General features: G+C 39.1%; 1 protein-coding gene across 5 annotated transcripts in view; it reads right to left on the reverse strand.

Annotated features, from left to right (window-relative positions):
* Nucleotides 1–18137, reverse strand: part of LOC124551337 (pyruvate carboxylase, mitochondrial) — a 428917-nt gene that overhangs the window by 84812 nt on the left and 325968 nt on the right. For 3 of the 5 annotated variants that reach the window (XM_047126363.1, XM_047126364.1, XM_047126359.1), the window contains exons 1-3: nt 7748–7907; nt 7110–7294; nt 316–481 (exon numbers count right to left, since the gene is read on the reverse strand). In XM_047126363.1, the coding sequence (XP_046982319.1) occupies nt 316–481; nt 7110–7294; nt 7748–7907 (511 nt within the window). Of the gene's footprint in view, nt 1–315; nt 482–7109; nt 7295–7747; nt 7908–18137 lie in introns of those variants that run through there. The other 2 variants (XM_047126360.1, XM_047126362.1) reach the window with 1 other exon arrangement.

Genomic DNA, 18137 nt, shown 5'->3' on the forward strand with positions numbered 1-18137 from the left:
AAACAAAAGGATCATCGATGTAACATTTCAGACAATTCTTATTGGAATTGTTTCTACTATAATGACACACACTCCCAACTTTGCATGTGGCAAAACTCACGTTTTGCATTTGCAGTGAAACAAAGAGCAATAGAAAAAGTTGTCAGTTTTCGTTGAAATATTGGGCAGTCTGATAATGACCGATAACTAGAATGTACATTTCAATGATGAATTCATTTATAGAACTAACAGTCTGTACTGCGCTTCTTTGAGACAGTAATGTTTAGTGTTATTGGAAATTGAAGACCTGGTGGTACAGGGCATAAAGCTTCTTACCTGCCTCTATGGCGGCCTTGCGAGCTGCCACTTTGTCTCCCATCTGCTGCACGACTTTAGGCGATGGGCCGATGAAGCGGAGGCCGGCATCTATGCAGGCCTGTGCGAAGTCCGAGCGCTCCGAAAGGAATCCGTATCCAGGATGGATGGCATCTACATCGTTCTCCTATGTACAACATTAGGCTAATAGAACACTCAATGGTATCATTTCATACTGGGCATTATTCATAGATGCGCACAACTTGCAGAAAAGATACCTACGGATACAGCAAGTAGAGGAAGGAACTGTTGTAATAGCTGTTTATATCAGATTGAAAGCTGCTTGCTGGTAGGTCTGTACATGCAACCAAGTCTACAAGGTGTGAAAGCCTTGTGCCTAAATTTGTATTCTTTACAAGATTTCAATGTCTCACATAAATTGTTTCTCGTTTGCCAACCCCTTCACCTCAGAGTAGCACTTGCATTTTCAATAATTTATTGGATATATTCCTACAGCACCCTCTAGTGATATGGAAGCGTTCCCTGCCATCTTAACACACATCCTGTCCCTTCTTCTGGTCAATGTTTTCCAGTATTTCTCTTGTTGTCAGTTCTGTGGAGAGCTTAATTTTTCAGGTTCTGTACCACAATCAGTAAAAACAAAACCCTTGAGGATCAAACTGTATGTAACATACCTAGGTCCAAGGTCCCTTGGCAGTGTGAAAAATTGAAGCTTCTGAGTCAATGCAATCAAAATACTTACGTCACATAGTATGTTTCAATTATCACAAACTCATTCATGAAAATCTATAGATAAACTATCCTGATGATCTAGCAGTAAAGCACGTGTCTTGATACTGAGAGGTCACGGGATCAAATATCGGGTGAACCTCAGATTTTTCAGTCTTCTTTATCCTAACTTTCACTTCTCCTCAATGTGAGAAGTTGCAAGAAATGACATGTGGTGCAGATTCTATGTTAAACTGAAGGTCCACTTTCCCTGGCTGGATAATTGGCAAGTTGCCAAAGTGGCGTCCAATAGAAAAACTTGCACCAGGCCACTGAGCCACACTAAACTATTAGTTTCATCGTCTGCCTATACACATAACTACATTTGTACGGAACGTTGAGAGTGTGATGCTACTTGCACTTGTCTGGTCTTTTTTTTTATCTCATGAGTCCAACTAATTTTCAACATCTTCTACAGCACTGTATCTCAAATGATCAGATTCTCTTCTTTTTTATGTTTCCTACAGTCCATGATTCACTACTATACAATGCTGTACTTCAAACATACATTCTCAGAAATTTGTTCCCAAAATTAAGACCATACGTCCTTGCTTTGACCATCATGTGTTATTTGGCTTCCAAAGTAGCAGAACTCCTTTGTCTCATCTACTTCATGATCCCCAATTTTCTATATCCACAGATACACTAGGGAAGCCCATATTGAGTGAGGGGAAAATAACTTCCTATATACCATATTTACTTGAATCTAGGCCGCACTCGAATCTAAGCCGCACCTGAAAAATGAGACTCGAAGTAAAGGAAAAAAAAAAAAAAAAATTCCCTAATCTAAGCCGCACCTGAAATTTGAGACTCTAAATTCAAGGGGAGAGAAAAGTTTTAGGCCGCACCTCCAAATCGAATCAAAGTTGCTCCATTGTGATATGAGACACAATTTAGGTTGAATGAATGACGATACAGCTGTAGTAGTTTGGTTCGAGTCGTAAGATTAGCAGTTAAGCTTTACCAGGTAGCCATTGCTATGCGTCAGGCGCTCCGTTCGTATTTATACGGGTACCCTTCCTTTTTCACGTGCTTCGTCTGGTTTGAATCTATTGCTTATTTTGCTTCGATCTGATAAGTGCCGTATTCTTTGTTATAGGTGTTTACGTCACTCTAACAAGGGGAGGCCGCCAATCGTGAAATTCAGATTCGATTCATACTGCGCATAATAAAAGCTCATGGCCAGAGGTGTAATGTGGCAAAGCACCAAGATGCACTTCTCAGCTGTTGTCGAGAAAATCGACAGTTAAAAGAAACCGTTGCGGTGAAATACTCTCTACGATTAATAATTTTCTATAGCGTTGTGGTGCAGCGGTAAGCGCTCGGGTTCTTAATCCGAAAGTCGCCGGTTCGAATCTCGCGCCATGCGACTTTGTTTTTAGTATTTGCTTTTTGTAATATATATATATATATAATTCCCGGCAATCAGTTGCAACAATTATGCATATAATAAGTTGTTGAAAGTCGTTTGTCGTGGAAAAACTGGCGACTTCGAACATCATTATGTTTTCCGCAAACAAAGTTGTATTTCACAAATGTTATTAATTGTCTTCATAATGTTAACCACGTATAGTTAACGGAAGACGTAGAAACGATATTCCGAAACGAATACGTATAGCGTAAGTCAAACGTTCGAATTAGAATAGAAACCCCACGAACACAAATTTGCTGTGGCAGGTATGAAATATAAACTCCGTTACTCGCTCGTTACACTTTAAGGACAGATGTTGAATGGGCCGAAACGAGCCGCCGCGTAACAGCGTAGTTGCCTGCTAACTTCGAAAGAAGGTAGATGCGGTCCCCAGCGCAACTTATAACATCGTCGAAAATCAGTGCGGACGGGAGAGCTTTGGTACACCTTGCTAAACAAACGGAAAAATGGAGGCGGTACAATTTGAGAGCTATCCGTCTTCACCAACATGCATAAGCAATATATATATATATATATATATATATATATATATATATATATAAATTACAAAAAACTAGTAATAAAAAAAAAAGCTTCATGGCGCGGGATTCGATCCGGCGACCTTCAGATTACGAACCCGAGCACTTACCGCTGCGCCAGGACGCTCTGGAAAATTATTAATCGTAGAGAGTATTTCACCGCAACGGTTTCTTTTAACTGTCGATTTTCTCGACAACGGCTGAGAAGTGCATCTTGGTGCTTTGCCACATTACTCCTCTGGCCATGAGCTTTTATAATGCGCAGTATGAATCGAATCTGAATTTCACAATTGGCGGCCTCCCCTTGTAAGATGAAAATGCATTACTGTACTGTGTCATGCATTGTTTGTCGCATTCTGCTAGTGCGTGTTTGCGGTCTGTCGCCGCTCGCGGCATGGCTTGCTTTTGTGCGCGCTACTGCCGCTAACAATAATTAAAAAAAAACAGGAATCGTCTCATTAGCGAAACAATGGCAAGAGACTACTATTTGTTGTTACTTACACTGCTGCTTTCTTTGATAATGATCAACAAGAACCAAATAATAGACTGCGTATGATAGAACATGTACTGAACGAGAGTTAGGCGAAAGTTTTTCTCCGTTTGAAAATCTTTGCGGCCGCTTCTTTAGTTCATCAAATTCTGCACAGAAATTAGTCATCTTAGATTTGAAAATCTAGTCAGCTGCCGTGCTTCACTTCTGACTGTATCACTTAATACGAATATAAACATGACACGATACGTATATTCTTCCGCGTTCGCTGCTGTCTCACTCTAGTTTCGTAGTTTATTAGGCAGGCAGGATTTAAATGAGATAGCAGCAAACACGAAAGAAAACATGGCAAAATGTTTATATTCGTATTATTCTTATGGTGAAGAGAATACTGCATGTGATTCACAATTCATACAAGTTCCTATTAGCAACCATCTCTTGTCACAGGTAGGAAAAATTTCAGAACGTAGAGTTGGCCATATTGACAAACATCCCAAACAGTCTTGCCAGTCGGATTTTCGTAGTACATTGAAATTCTGCTACATTCGAAGATGAACAATACGGAGTTTGTATTTTCTTCATTGGATAATGTATGAAAACGCAGTGGTCGAAACTCGGGGCGGAGAAAAAAAAAAAAAGCTCGTCTTCCACATTTTTTTTTAATTTATTTACTGACGCATAGGTTTTGGCGCCAGTATTTATCTTTGAGCCTACAAATCATGCCTGTGTAGCGCTACATACATTCGACGGCAGTTCGTTGTGGCGGCACCTACCAACATTTTTCACAACTTCCGCTTGCTTTGCACCCGATTCTAAGCTGCAGGCGGTTTTTTGGATTACAAAAACCGGAAAAAAAGTGCGGCTTAAATTCGAGTAAATACCGTACCTCTATACAAATCTAATCTCTCTGTCTTACCTTATTCTCATGATCCCTACACAAAATATACAATGGAGGCAGTTTCTCAATAATATAAGCTCGGATGCACTAGTGTTCTGTTAACAGATTCTTTCTTGTTATTATAGTCATTACCTCATATTTATCCACATCTGAAGAAAGCTGCCAAACAATACATCAAACAGAAGTTGTTTCAAAGTTTTTCTGCAATTCCTTACAAGCATGCAAATGTTCTACTTTAGTGAAGACAACAGCATCATTAGCTTAGTGCTGCTGATCCTGCCTGATAAACTGCTTACGTATTACACTTCCCTGTGGTACACCTAATGTTACTTTCACTTCAGAACAAAATTCTGTCATCAGTTGTAAATGTATTTTTATTTCACTTAACCAGTTTCAACAAATTAATTTGTCACCTTCAGAAGCTCACAAAATAAGAGGTGTTTTAAGTCTTTAGACCTTCATTATACATTTATGTAAAGTATAAGATGGATATTACGGAAACTTATTTAGTACTGGTTTAGCAGTCATCAATACCTTCTTCATATTCTTTTTATATGGTTTTATATACAGGATGACAATTACTGTACTATACAAAGAAAAACATATCAGTTACAAACTACTGTGTACACACACTTTATTAAACATGTAAATGTCACTACAGATATTCGGATTTAGGTCACAAGATGTTCAATATACCTATCACCACTGGCACTGATTTGGTGCGAATGAATAGCAAAATTCTGTATGACTCGATGCAGTGTCTGAACATTGGTGCTGTTGATGACCTCCTGAATGAGGGTTTTCAGCGCAGCTACGGTTTTGGGGTTATTGCTGTACACCTTATCTTTAATATAGCCCATAAAAAGGTATCTAATGTTCAAATCCGGAGAATATGGTGGCCAATCGAGGTCCATGCCCTCCAGGACATCAAAACACTGTCCTGTTTCGAGGGGGTCAAGCTCCGCCCTGCACGAGTCGCATCTTGTCGAAATCAGGGTCACTCAGGATAATGGGATGAAATCATCTTCCAAAACCTTCATATATCATTTGGTAGTAACCGCGCCATCAAGGAATATTGCACCGATTACTCCGTGACTGGACATTGCAAATCACACAGCCGTTCAGTGTGAAGAGTCTTCTCAATCATGAAATGTGGATTCTCACTCCCCCAAATGAGACGAACCCATCCAAATGAAAGTAGGCTTCATCATTAAACCATGCCATATTCACATCAAAGTCGTGTTTGTCAATTCTATGGACAGTAGTGTTGGCGGAACAACCACTGTTCCACACCCCTGGGGCTTCATGGCTGATGGGTTTGAATTTTGAATGGGAAGAAATGCAGGTCTCCAACAATTTGTCGCAGTGTCTCCCGGTTGATTCCCACCTGTTGTGCAGCTCACCTGACCAATTTCCTGGGGCTGGCTTCAAACAACACGTTTTCTCAATGTTTTCAGACATTTTTACTCTTTTTGGACAACTGACATGGCCAAGATTGTCATCACAAACACTACCCATTCTCTCCAACCTGCAAATCAAATTCTTGATTGTTAGCACACTTGTACCGGTTGTCTTTAACCGGAACTTGGTCGCTAACTTTCTTTGAGACGCAGTTCGGCTGTTTTTGATTGCATAGTAGGCCTTCAGAAGCGCTATATGCTCAGGCATGCTGTACCATGACATTTTCACGTGCAAATAGCTGACAACAATAAGGCGTGTGCACATGTGCATACTAATGTCCATCATGCCTCACAGCCAACTGCGCAGTTTGAATGTCCTAACGCAAACTATTCAGAAGTTACGACGATTTTATTTCATATGTTCACTTCTGCTAGCACATCAGCTCGACATGTACATTACGCGATTGATGCAGTAAATTTTATCACGCCACTATGCTTCAATGAAGAAGATACTGATACCTGCTAAACTAAGTTTCTGTAATATACTACCGCTAATTCTTTACATAAGTATACAGCCAAGGTCTAAAGATTTATAATACCCCTAATTTTGTAGGCTTCAGAAGACGACAAATTAATTAGTTAAAACTGATAAAACAAAATAAAAATACATTTGCAACTGACTGGAAATTCTGCAATATATACTAAGTTGCTGAAAATTACAGCCACGATTAAATCATAAAATTACTTTCATTTCTGTGGAACATTCACGGTCCAGTACAAGGTACTGGGTTAAATTAATTAAAACATTCCCCTGAGATAGTCACATATTTGTGAAGAAACTCTATATGATCATATTTTGGTTTGCGCTCCATGACCAGGTATAGAGTCACAGGTCTTTTGGGTATCTACGAAGATAGCATTTACATGTTCACTTCCATGTATCATCTGCAAGATGATGTGTAAGAGAAAATCTTAGGCATTAGACCCGCACAGCTTGCAGAGTTATGGAAAGTAGGACCGAGGAACTATGGGAATTACAGCATTCTCATGGGTAAGAGCATATAGCATGGTCTACAAGATGTGAAAGACAATGTTTAAATTCATGCCACGCATGCGATTCCTATCTCTCACATATATTTATGTCCAAGTAAATGTCAATAGCAGATGTGTTCGATTCTCCAGCTTGTCTTTGCTTCTGTGTTAAAAATTGCAGACATAACAGAAGTTGCTTATGCCACAGAAAGATGGAAAACGTTTTCCTTTCCCTACGGCATCGAACTTGGCTTACCTTAGCGATACGGATGATCTCTGGGATGTTGAGGTAGGCCTGGACAGGTGGCAAGCCCTTGCCCACCATGTACGATTCGTCCGCCTTCTGCCGGTGCATGTGCATCTTGTCCTGCTCTGAGTATATAGCCACAGATCGAATTCCAAGTTCAGTACATGCCCGGAAAACTCTTATAGCTATTTCACCTGGAATTACAAAATAAGTTAATATGAGTAAGCTGTAGATACATGCAAACTGTTTTTCTATTGAGGTGGTATTTTGTTACAATAAAGTAACAAAAATTACTTTCTGAAGTTTATTGTGCACTGGAGCCCTAATCAGCAAAGTTCTGTAACTACACATTACTCAAACTAGCAGACATGATTCCAGAAATGGAAGAACATAATGCAATACCACAGCAGCTCAGTTTGGTAGCAACGGGGGTGGTGATCGTTGTTGTCGGTGTGGGACAGGGCAAAGGGGGGTGGGGGGTGGGGGGAAAGGGAGAGGGAGAGGGAGAGGGGGGGAGAGAGAGAGAGAGAGAGAGAGAGAGAGAGAGAGAGAGAGAGAGAGAGAGTGTGTGTGTGTGTGTGTGTGTGTGTGTGTGTGTGAAATGAACTGCGTAATTGTGGAAACTAAGTTGTGTGTAGATATAGTACCTCTGTTTGCACACATAACGCTCCGAATGGGCCTGTACTCCACGTGTGAGGAGTAGAGGCGTGTGGCAATGTTCCAGTGTGCACATTGCCGCTGCTGTGGGTGAAACAGGATCTTCCGTGCCAGGCAGACTCCCAACATTGTGCTGCAACAACACAACATCTACACTTTACTTCACATACAAGGATGGTTTAAGATATGTGGGGCTTCATTCAGCAACACATACTTTTAAGTTTTTTACATTACCATTTTTTATCTCTGTACATGTGTAGTAAACACCTCACAAAATTTGATTTCAATATTTTAAGGGTGGACTGGAAGAACACGTTTGGAGAACTGAATTAAACTGAGGTAGACTGGAGAGAGAAAAGACTAGTTCTCAATATGTTCAAAAAACTCAGCGTACAGAAATAGATATTAGTTGCATTAAATAAGACTTTAGAATAAGAAGTTGTCTCTCCATATTTATTTTAACTGTTTATATGAAATGCAATACAATCAATCAAACATGGCACAAAAGGGATAAAAATTAACTGCAATCGGATGCACTGTATTCCATTCAATGGCAATTTAATAATCATAATGGATTCTGGAAAGGAAATTGTGTATATTATGTTAAAAATTTTGCCACAAACTGAAAATAAACACAAACAAGACCAAAATAATGGTGGTAGACAAACAAAGCAGACAAATAAGGGCAAAAATTAAGTAAATACAATTCTGATGGAAGTAGATTTTCTCCTTAAAAAGCAGGCTCTACAATAACAGGTGATAAATACAATGGATATTAAAAGAGCTTCCAAAATTATGGGTAGACCTAATTTATTAACAGACTGACATCTTACAACTAAAACAACAAAATACATTAATTAGGACATTTACTTGGAGCATTTTGAGTCAACTGAGGAGTTGGATGCAACTTGTCAGCTTTGACCAATGACATCATATTGTAGTTATAGGCATTAGCTGCTTAGTTTTGAGCCACAGATAAATGATTTCTCTTCTGTGGGAAAGCATCATAATCTTAAGTAAAAATGAATGAATGTGTTATTAAGAGAGAGATATTGTGTATGCTTTCCGTTGCTTGTCGTAATTTTAAATCATATGTGTACAGATTTTGAATTATACTTTTGTCTGATACTAAGTCGTTCCAACTGTTGTTTCCTCTACGGTTGATCCATGTCCCATACTATGTAGCTCGACTGAAGAATAGGATACTACTACTAACGAAAGCAAAAAGTTGACATACATAACAATGGCATCTTTTACCACAGTTTAACTACAAATGTTGTATCCTATTCTTCAGTTGACCTATATAGGTCAATTGAAATATGCAATACAAATTTAACATCTGTCACTTTTTCTCCTTCCTATTCTTCAGTTCATAATTGTACTTTCGAATTAGAAAAAACCAACACATGTAAAACTAGTATCCTGTACTTCAGTTGGTAGTAGGTCAGCTGGATACATGTCAACTGAGGTGCTTCAGTCCCATGTTAACGTATGTCTTTTCTGCCAGCTCTAGAATTGTATCCTTCAGGTGACCTATATAGACAACTGAAGAGTAGGATACTAGGGCTTTCTACTGAAAAAAAAAATACATATAACATTACGTTCGAAATATGGAAATATGTGGTGTATGTCTATGATCTGTTTTCTCTGTGTTACAATTCTTTGTTTCTCAACAGCCGTCTATGTTTTTGCAATTCTTTAAATGTGGTAACTTGTGACGTCATGTTTCAAAGCTGACGTGTTGTATCCTATTGTTCAGTATTCCCAGCAGTTTAAGCTATAGCTGTCAAGGGTGGACTCAGAAAATGAGCGTATAGAGATAAGTCACACGAACATTTGGACTAAAAGAAAATCCATTGAAGGACAACTACAAGAAATTGTCCAGAAAATACTAATTAACATAATACAGAGAACAACTTCTAAATTAATTGGGCACATTCGCGATGACAGCTCCGTAAATATATCTTGGAAGGAAAAATCGTGGGGGGAAAAAAAGGAATCAAGACGCAGGTCATCCATATTACAAAGTGTTTACCCGTGGAATGAACTAGACCAACAACAACAATCGCCATATGCTAAAGATTGTGGGAGGCATAACAGATGACTTAAAAATCAAGGTGTTGCCTTTAGTGTCTGATGGTTTAAGCATTAACAGACGCTATGCATTTCAATATTGAATCATCTAACCTACACAGTGTAGACACAAACTACCAGCCACCAATGAAGTATACACCCATTCACACTGCAAGGAAAAATGTATATTTTGGCTATCAAATAGTTCAAAGTCACCTTGTGTTCTGTGTCCTATTCCAAAACAGAAAATTGCTAATCCGATCTTTTTTCTCCCGATCCGACATCAGGTGACCACCGTACGACATCAGAATTAAAAACAAATTTAAGTGCTTATTATGGGTGAGGAAGTCCGATACGACAACTGCCAATACCGCCCAATTACGGCTGATGAACGAAACACGTTTCTTTAGAGTCCGATATCCCAATACGTAACAACACATTAACATTTCGTTATAAACAGTACCCAATGGTAGTGTGAAAATATTTAAAGCAGTTATTTGTGTTCACTTACCGTATTGTGATACTTCTTCCTTTGGACTGATGCATAGTCAGAAGTTAGACTGCCCGGGATATCGGTTCTTATGTCTTTAGAACTGTGACCAAGCGTTACTATAGTCAAACTTTATTTGGGTAATTGGCAGATTTCAAGTAACTCCCTGCAGATCTGTCTTCATTAAACTGATGCAATCATACCTTTCTTCTAAGTATCTTATTAAGGAGAACGCTTTTCTCCAGGAGATGCCAATACAGAAAACCACCATCATAACCACTCATTGCACTCCACAGCACAACTGTTACTGTAAACATCGTTGGGGTTTGGAGAAAGAGGGGTTTGTTGAGTGTATCGACAGTGAGTTATTGTGTACAGACCTCTCTGCCCATTATATGGATTCTTAGGGATTCGGCTATACTCCGATCATAAGAATAAACCTCATCTAAACATTACTCTACGTATTCCTCAGCGTTTGCTGGAAGATCATTGGATTTATTTTCACGTGGGGCGGGTGTCAAACTGTCTCGAGTACAGTCAAGTACGATAATGAGGATACTTTTTATGCTGTGGTTACGCGTACTTCGATTCAGCGATAATACGGTACAACAGCTTTACCGGAGGATTTAACTTGGAAAGCACTACGTTGTCCAACAAACCTGAAGTGATGTGAACAGTTGAAGACGTGAAAAGAAACGAGCAGAGAACAATATAACCATGAATGATATTTAATTTTTGAACAGAAGGAAATAATGGTAAGACTCAGGCATACGCTTCTTAGGTGATCTGATGGAAAACGTAACATGCTCTCTATCTTAGCTTAGCGTTGCTGCCTCTGGATCACGGGGTCCCGGGTTTGATTCCCGGTCGGGTTCGATTCTTCTTCTTCTTCTTCTTCTTCTTCTTCTTCATCATCATCATCATCATCATCATCATCATCATCATCATCATCAAGTCCACATTTCTTCCTCTTTTAATACTTGGTTCTGCTTTTCGCCATCGTTCGGCAGTGATGTGTCACAAAGTTTCGTGCATTAGTTCCAGTACGATTGGCAAGAATGTTATTTCTCGCGACAAATGCCTTAACTTGGCTCCAGATCAATTCTATTGGATTCAGATTGCAGTGTTAAGATGACAACTGTAAAAATACTGCATCTGTCCGAGTATTAGATGCCTCGAAAATTCTCACGCTGCCTCGTGTGAGACCACATCTGTCCGACACAACAATGGGCATATTCAAATAAAGAGTATTTGATTTATCATTTCTCTCCAAAAAGGTAATTGTTTAATGTTTTCTTAACTTCAAAAATCTTTTACAACATATTGATAATTAATAACGTGTATTTGCAATGAAAACCAGAAATTCGCGTGTGATATGTAATTAGAAACTAGAAGACGTGCATTTTTCTTGAAAAATGATTAAGTATGAGTTAATTATCATGTATTTTACTACGTTAATATTTAAATCATTTAGGTGTTGAAACCGAACAGAAGAGAAAGTCAACAGGTTTCGAATGGCCGCCCGCCAGCCTACTCAAATACTAATCGACGACACTACCGATTACGCCGGGGACATTATCTACAAGCTATTATCGATTACATTAATAAGGTAGTGTTTCTCGAAAAACGCCAAAACTGATTTTTCTCAGTAATGTTTTGAAAACATTGAGAATGAAAGAGAAAGAAAACTGGCATTCTACGGATCGGAGCGTGGATTGTCAGACCCCTTAATCGGGCAGGTAGGTTAGAAAATTTAAAAAGGGAAATGGATAGGTTAAAGTTAGATATAGTGGGAATTAGTGAGGTTCGGTGGCAGGAGGAACAAGACTTTGTCAGGTGAATACAGGGTTATAAATACAAAATCAAATACGGGTAATGCAGGAGTAGGTTTAATAATGAATAAAAAATAGGAGTGCGGGTTAGCTACTACAAACAGCATAGTGAACGCATCATTGTGGCCAAGATAGACACAAAGCCCATGCCTACTACAGTAGTACAAGTTTATATGCCAACTAGCTCTGCAGATGATGAAGAAATTGATGAAATGTATGACGAGATAAAAGAAATTATTCAGGTAGTGAAGGGAGACGAAAATTTAATAGTTATGGGTGACTGGAATTCGTCAGTAAGAAAAGGGAGAGAAGGAAACATAGTAGGTGAATATGGATTGGGGGGAAGAAATGAAAGAGGAAGCCGCCTTGTAGAATTTTGCACAGAGCATAGCTTAATCATAGCTAACACTTGGTTCAAGAATCATGAAAGAAGGTTGTATACCTGGAAGAATCCTGGAGACACTAAAAGGTATCAGATAGATTACATAATGATAAGACAGAGATTTAGGGACCAGGTTTTAAATTGTAAGACATTTCCAGGGGCAGATGTGGACTCTGACCACAATCTATTGGTTATGAACTGCAGATTGAAACTGAAGAAACTGCAAAAAGGCGGGAATTTAAGGAGATGGGACCTGGATAAACTGAAAGAACCAGAGGTTGTACAGAGTTTCAGGGGGAGCATAAGGGAACAATTGACAGGAATGGGGGAAAGAAATACAGTAGAAGAAGAATGAGTAGCTCTGAGGGAAGAAGTAGTGAAGGCAGCAGTGGATCAAGTAGGTAAAAAGACGAGGGCTAATAGAAATCCTTGGGTAACACAAGAAATATTGAATTTAATTGATGAAAGGAGAAAATATAAAAATGCAGTAAATGAAGCAGGCAAAAAGGAATACAAACGTCTCAAAAATGAGATCGACAGGAAGTGCAAAATGGCTAAGCAGGGATGGCTAGAGGACAAATGTAAGGATGTAAAGGCTTGTCTCACTAGGGGTAAGATAGATACTGCCTATAGGAAAATTAAAGAGACGTTTGGAGAGAAGAGAACCACTTGTATGAATATCAAGAGCTCAGATGGCAACCCAGTTCTAAGCAAAGAAGGGAAAGCAGAAAGATGGAAGGAGTATATAGAGGGTTTATACAAGGGCGATGTACTTGAGGACAATAGTATGGAAATGGAAGAGGATGTAGATGAAGATGAAATGGGAGATAAGATACTGCGTGAAGAGTTTGACAGAGCACTGAAAGACCCGAGTCGAAACAAGGCCCCGGGAGTAGACAACATTCCGTTACAACTACTGATGGCCTTGGGAGAGCCAGTCATGACAAAACTCTACCATCTGGTGAGCAAGATGTATGAGACAGGCGAAATACTCACAGCCTTCAAGAAGAATGTAATAATTCCAATCCCAAAGAAAGCAGGTGTTGACAGATGTGAAAATTACCGAACTATCAGTTTAATAAGTTACAGCTGCAAAATACTAACGCGAATTCTTTACAGACGAATGGAAAAACTGGTAGAAGCCGACCTCGGGGAAGATCAGTTTGGATTCCGTAGAAATGTTGGAACACGTGAGGCAATACTAACCGTACGACTTATCTTAGAAGAAAGATTAAGGAAAGGCAAACCTACGTTTCTAGCATTTGTAGACTTAGAGAAAGCTTTTGACAACGTTAACTGGAATACTCTCTTTCAAATTCTGAAGGTGGCAGGGGTAAAATACAGGGAGCGAAAGGCTATTTACAATTTGTACAGAAACCAGATGGCAGTTATAAGAGTTGAGGGGCATGAAAGGGAAGCAGTGGTTGGGAAAGGAGTGAGACAGGGTTGTAGCCTCTCCCCGATGTTATTCAATCTGTATATTGAGCAAGCAGTAAAGGAAACAAAAGAAAAATTCGGAGTAGGTATTAAAATCCATGGAGAAGAAATAAAAACGTTGAGGTTCGCCGATGACATTGGAATTCTGTCAGAGACAGCAAAGGACTTTGAAGAGCAGTTGAACGGAATGGACAGTGTCTTGAAAGGAGGATATAAGATGAACATCAACAAAAGCAAAACGAGGATAATGGAATGTAGTCAAATTAAATCAGGTGATGCTGAGGGGATTAGATTAGGAAATGAGACACTTAAAGTAGTAAAGGAGTTTTGCTATTTAGGGAGTGAAGTAACTGATGATGGTCGAAGTAGAGAGGATATAAAATGTAGACTGGCAATGGCAAGGAAATCGTTTCTGAAGAAGAGAAATTTGTTAACATCGAGTATAGATTTAAGTGTCAGGAAGTCGTTTCTGAAAGTATTTGTATGGAGTGTAGCCATGTATGGAAGTGAAACATGGACGATAACCAGTTTGGACAAGAAGAGAATAGAAGCTTTCGAAATGTGGTGCTATAGAAGAATGCTGAAGATAAGGTGGGTAGATCACGTAACTAATGAGGAGGTATTGAATAGGATTGGGGAGAAGAGAAGTTTGTGGCACAACTTGACTAGAAGAAGGGATCGGTTGGTAGGACATGTTTTGAGGCATCAAGGGATCACAAATTTAGCATTGGAGGGCAGCGTGGAGGGTAAAAATCGTAGAGGGAGACCAAGAGATCAATACACTAAGCAGATTCAGAAGGATGTAGGTTGCAGTAGGTACTGGGAGATGAAGAAACTTGCACAGGATAGAGTAGCATGGAGAGCTGCATCAAACCAGTCTCAGGACTGAAGACCACAACAACAACAACAGCCATCAATGGTGTTCCGCGCGGTGTCACCCATTTTCGCACTACGCACGAACAGCGAGGCATTCAGAGCGCAAGTAGCGCTTACAGAGACAGTGACTGCACACAATTTTCGAAACAAAAATTAAGCTAAAGTATGATTACGGAAAAACGTTGATGGCTGTTAATACATCTGAACGTCTTAAAGTTTCATTTACAGTGAGACAGTAATAAGATAGCTAATAGGTAAGTTGGACCTTCCAAGAGCGGAACAACAGCAGTGTACGAGAGCTACGGCTGCTGGCCAATCATCATGTTTTTGCTTGTTTACGTCAGGTTTGTTCTTATGATGAAGTATACACAGTCTAATATATACAGTCGCGACACACTCGCTCATTTTTGTTATACACCGCGACAACAGCGCCCCAAGCGGTGGAGAAGCTACGCTGCTGAATACGGTATTCAGTAAATGTAAACAGTATCGTTTATATTCATTTTTTGACATAGTGCAATCAATTGCAATAAAAAGAGGAAGAAGACACCACATCTGTCATTCTTCAGGTTTCTTAAGGACCCTGAGAGGTATGAAACATCAGATTAGTCTAATTTGCTTGTGCACGTACAAAAACAGAAGCAATAATTGTGAATGTGTTAGCTCCTCATGCATTAAATATGTTGCGACGCGATGTAGAAAAAGTGACATTTATTTCACTTCTGACTGATGCATCTAACCACAAAGAGATTAAGGTCTTTCCTCTTCTCGTCAGATATTTTGATTGATTGATTGGTGTAAAAGTAAGATTATTACAATTAAAATCGTTGCCTGGGGAAACATCTACTGTTGTGAGCGGCTATTTAACAGACTGCCTCAGAAAAAACTGCCTAGGAGAAAAAGTCGTTCGACTGTGTGCTGATAACACTAATTGCAATTTTGGAGGTGCTGAAAGAAAAGGTCAGAGTAATGTTTTTACTAAACTACAAGTGGAAATCGGTCATAGACTGATAGGGGTTGGTTGTGCTGCTCATATACTGTTCGAGCACCTATTGATATTTTGCCTGTAGATATAGAAATGGTAGTTTCCAAAATATTTCTGTATTTCAAATCATACACTGTGAGAGTTGAAACTCTGAAGGACTTTTGCAGCTTTGTTGAAACAGATTTTGCAATGATTTTGGGTTATGCTCAAACAAGATGGTTAGCACTGTTGCCTGCTGTTGAGCGAGTCATCAAAATGTTTAAACCACTAAAATCTTACTTCCAATCTGAAAAAAAGTGTCCATTGTTACTTCAAAACTTCTTTCAAAAGCCTTTGTCTGAAGTATGGCTATACTTTGTTCACAGTTAGGCATCATCATTTCATGAAGCAGTTAAAGCTGAAGGACAGACAGTCACTATATTTGAAGTGACTGATTGTATTAGTAAGTTGAAAACTACATTGCAGTCCATAATTGAAGACTAGTTCCTTCCCTCAAGAGTTAAAACAATTCTTGAAACCGAGGTAGGTCTGCTTCCAGCAGAGGGAAAGAGTTTTCATGGTGCTGTATTACTTTTCTATGAAACTGCTCTATCCTACTTAAAGAAGTGGACCGAAAAAAGTTTCCAGAACTTTGACTGCTACAACTGGGTTACCTTGAATCAAATACCTGGATGGGATGACATTGAGAGAACTACTTCCCTAGTTAGCGAAACTATACCATATGTTCAGTTTGCAGAAAATGCAATGTATGATGAGTATGTCAGTGTCAAACAGTTTGTAACCACAGAGAAAATCATTGCATGGACTGCTAACAACACTGTTCCAGGTCAAAGATGGGTTGAGATGATTTCTCATTTCAGGCAGAATCATGTGCCATTCTCAAAGGTACTCAAGCTAGTGGAGTTTCTTTTCTGCCTTCCTGGCACTAATGCTCCTACTGAAAGGGTATTTTCCCACATGAACAATATATGGACAAGTGACAAAACACAGTTGGCTGAAGAAACCATGAAAGCAATGTTGGTAAGTAGAATAAATTATGATGAAACTAGTGTCTAGTTTTTTCATATGTTGTTGAAAAATACAGACTTGATAAAGAAAATTCACAGCACTGATAAATACAGTTGCCCTGATCACACTCCATCTTAGAAGGTATTAATAAAATGCAAATGTGCTTTTCTTTGTAACAAATTTGATATTTTGTATTTATTACATTTAATTGAAACCTTCTTCTCATATAATAAATAAATAAATAAATAAATATAGCCCATTTTGCTATTGGATATGAAAGGGAAGCAGTGGTTGGGAAGGGAGTGAGACAGGGTTGTAGTCTCTCCCCGATGTTATTCAATCTGTATATTGAGCAAGCAGTGAAGGAAACAAAAGAGTAGGTATTAAAATCCATAGAGAAGAAATAAAAACTTTGAGGTTCGCCGATGACATTGTAATTCTGTCAGAGACGGCAAAGGATTTGGAAGGGCAGTTGAACGGAATGGATAGTGTCTTGAAAGGAGGATGTAAGATGAACATCAACAAAAGCAAAACGTTTCTGAAGAAGAGAAATTTGTTAACATCGAGTATAGATTTAAGTGTCAGGAAGTCGTTTCTGAAAGTATTTGTATGGGGTGTAGCCACGTATGGAAGTGAAACATGGACGATAAATAGTTTGGACAAGAAGAGAATAGAAGCTTTCGAAATGTGGTGCTACAGAAGAATGCTGAAGATTAGCTGGGTAGATCACATAACTAATGAGGAAGTATTGAATATGATTGGGGAGAACAGAAGTTTGTGGCACAACTTGACTAGAAGAAGGGATCGGTTGGTAGGACATGTACTGAGGCATCAAGGGATCACCAATTTAGTATTGGAGGGCAGCGTGGAGGGTAAAAATCGTAGAGGGAGACCAAGAGATGAATACACTAAGCAGATTCAGAAGGATGTAGGTTGCGGTAGGTACTGGGAGATGAAGAAGCTTGCACAGGATAGAGTAGCATGGAGAGCTGCATCAAACCAGTCTCAGCACTGAAGACCACAACAACAACAACAACAACAACAACAACCCATTTTGCAAAATTTTTAAAGTGTCCCAGATTTGGGCCTAGGGATTATGTTTATGTCCCGAATTTGAGTCTAGAAAATATGGTCACCTTACATTAGAGCGCTCTTTATTTACGATTTTTTTCTAATCTGTATTGAATTACTGAATTTGTTTTTCATTTTTAGGAGCAAGAAATGGTTAATAAATAGTAGAAGACAGGACCTGCTGCAAAAAGATGTCCTTTATTTGCACAATAACGTGAAGTTTTGT

This window comes from Schistocerca americana, chromosome 9 (assembly GCF_021461395.2).
Source record: "Schistocerca americana isolate TAMUIC-IGC-003095 chromosome 9, iqSchAmer2.1, whole genome shotgun sequence".
Lineage (NCBI taxonomy): Eukaryota > Metazoa > Arthropoda > Insecta > Orthoptera > Acrididae > Schistocerca > Schistocerca americana.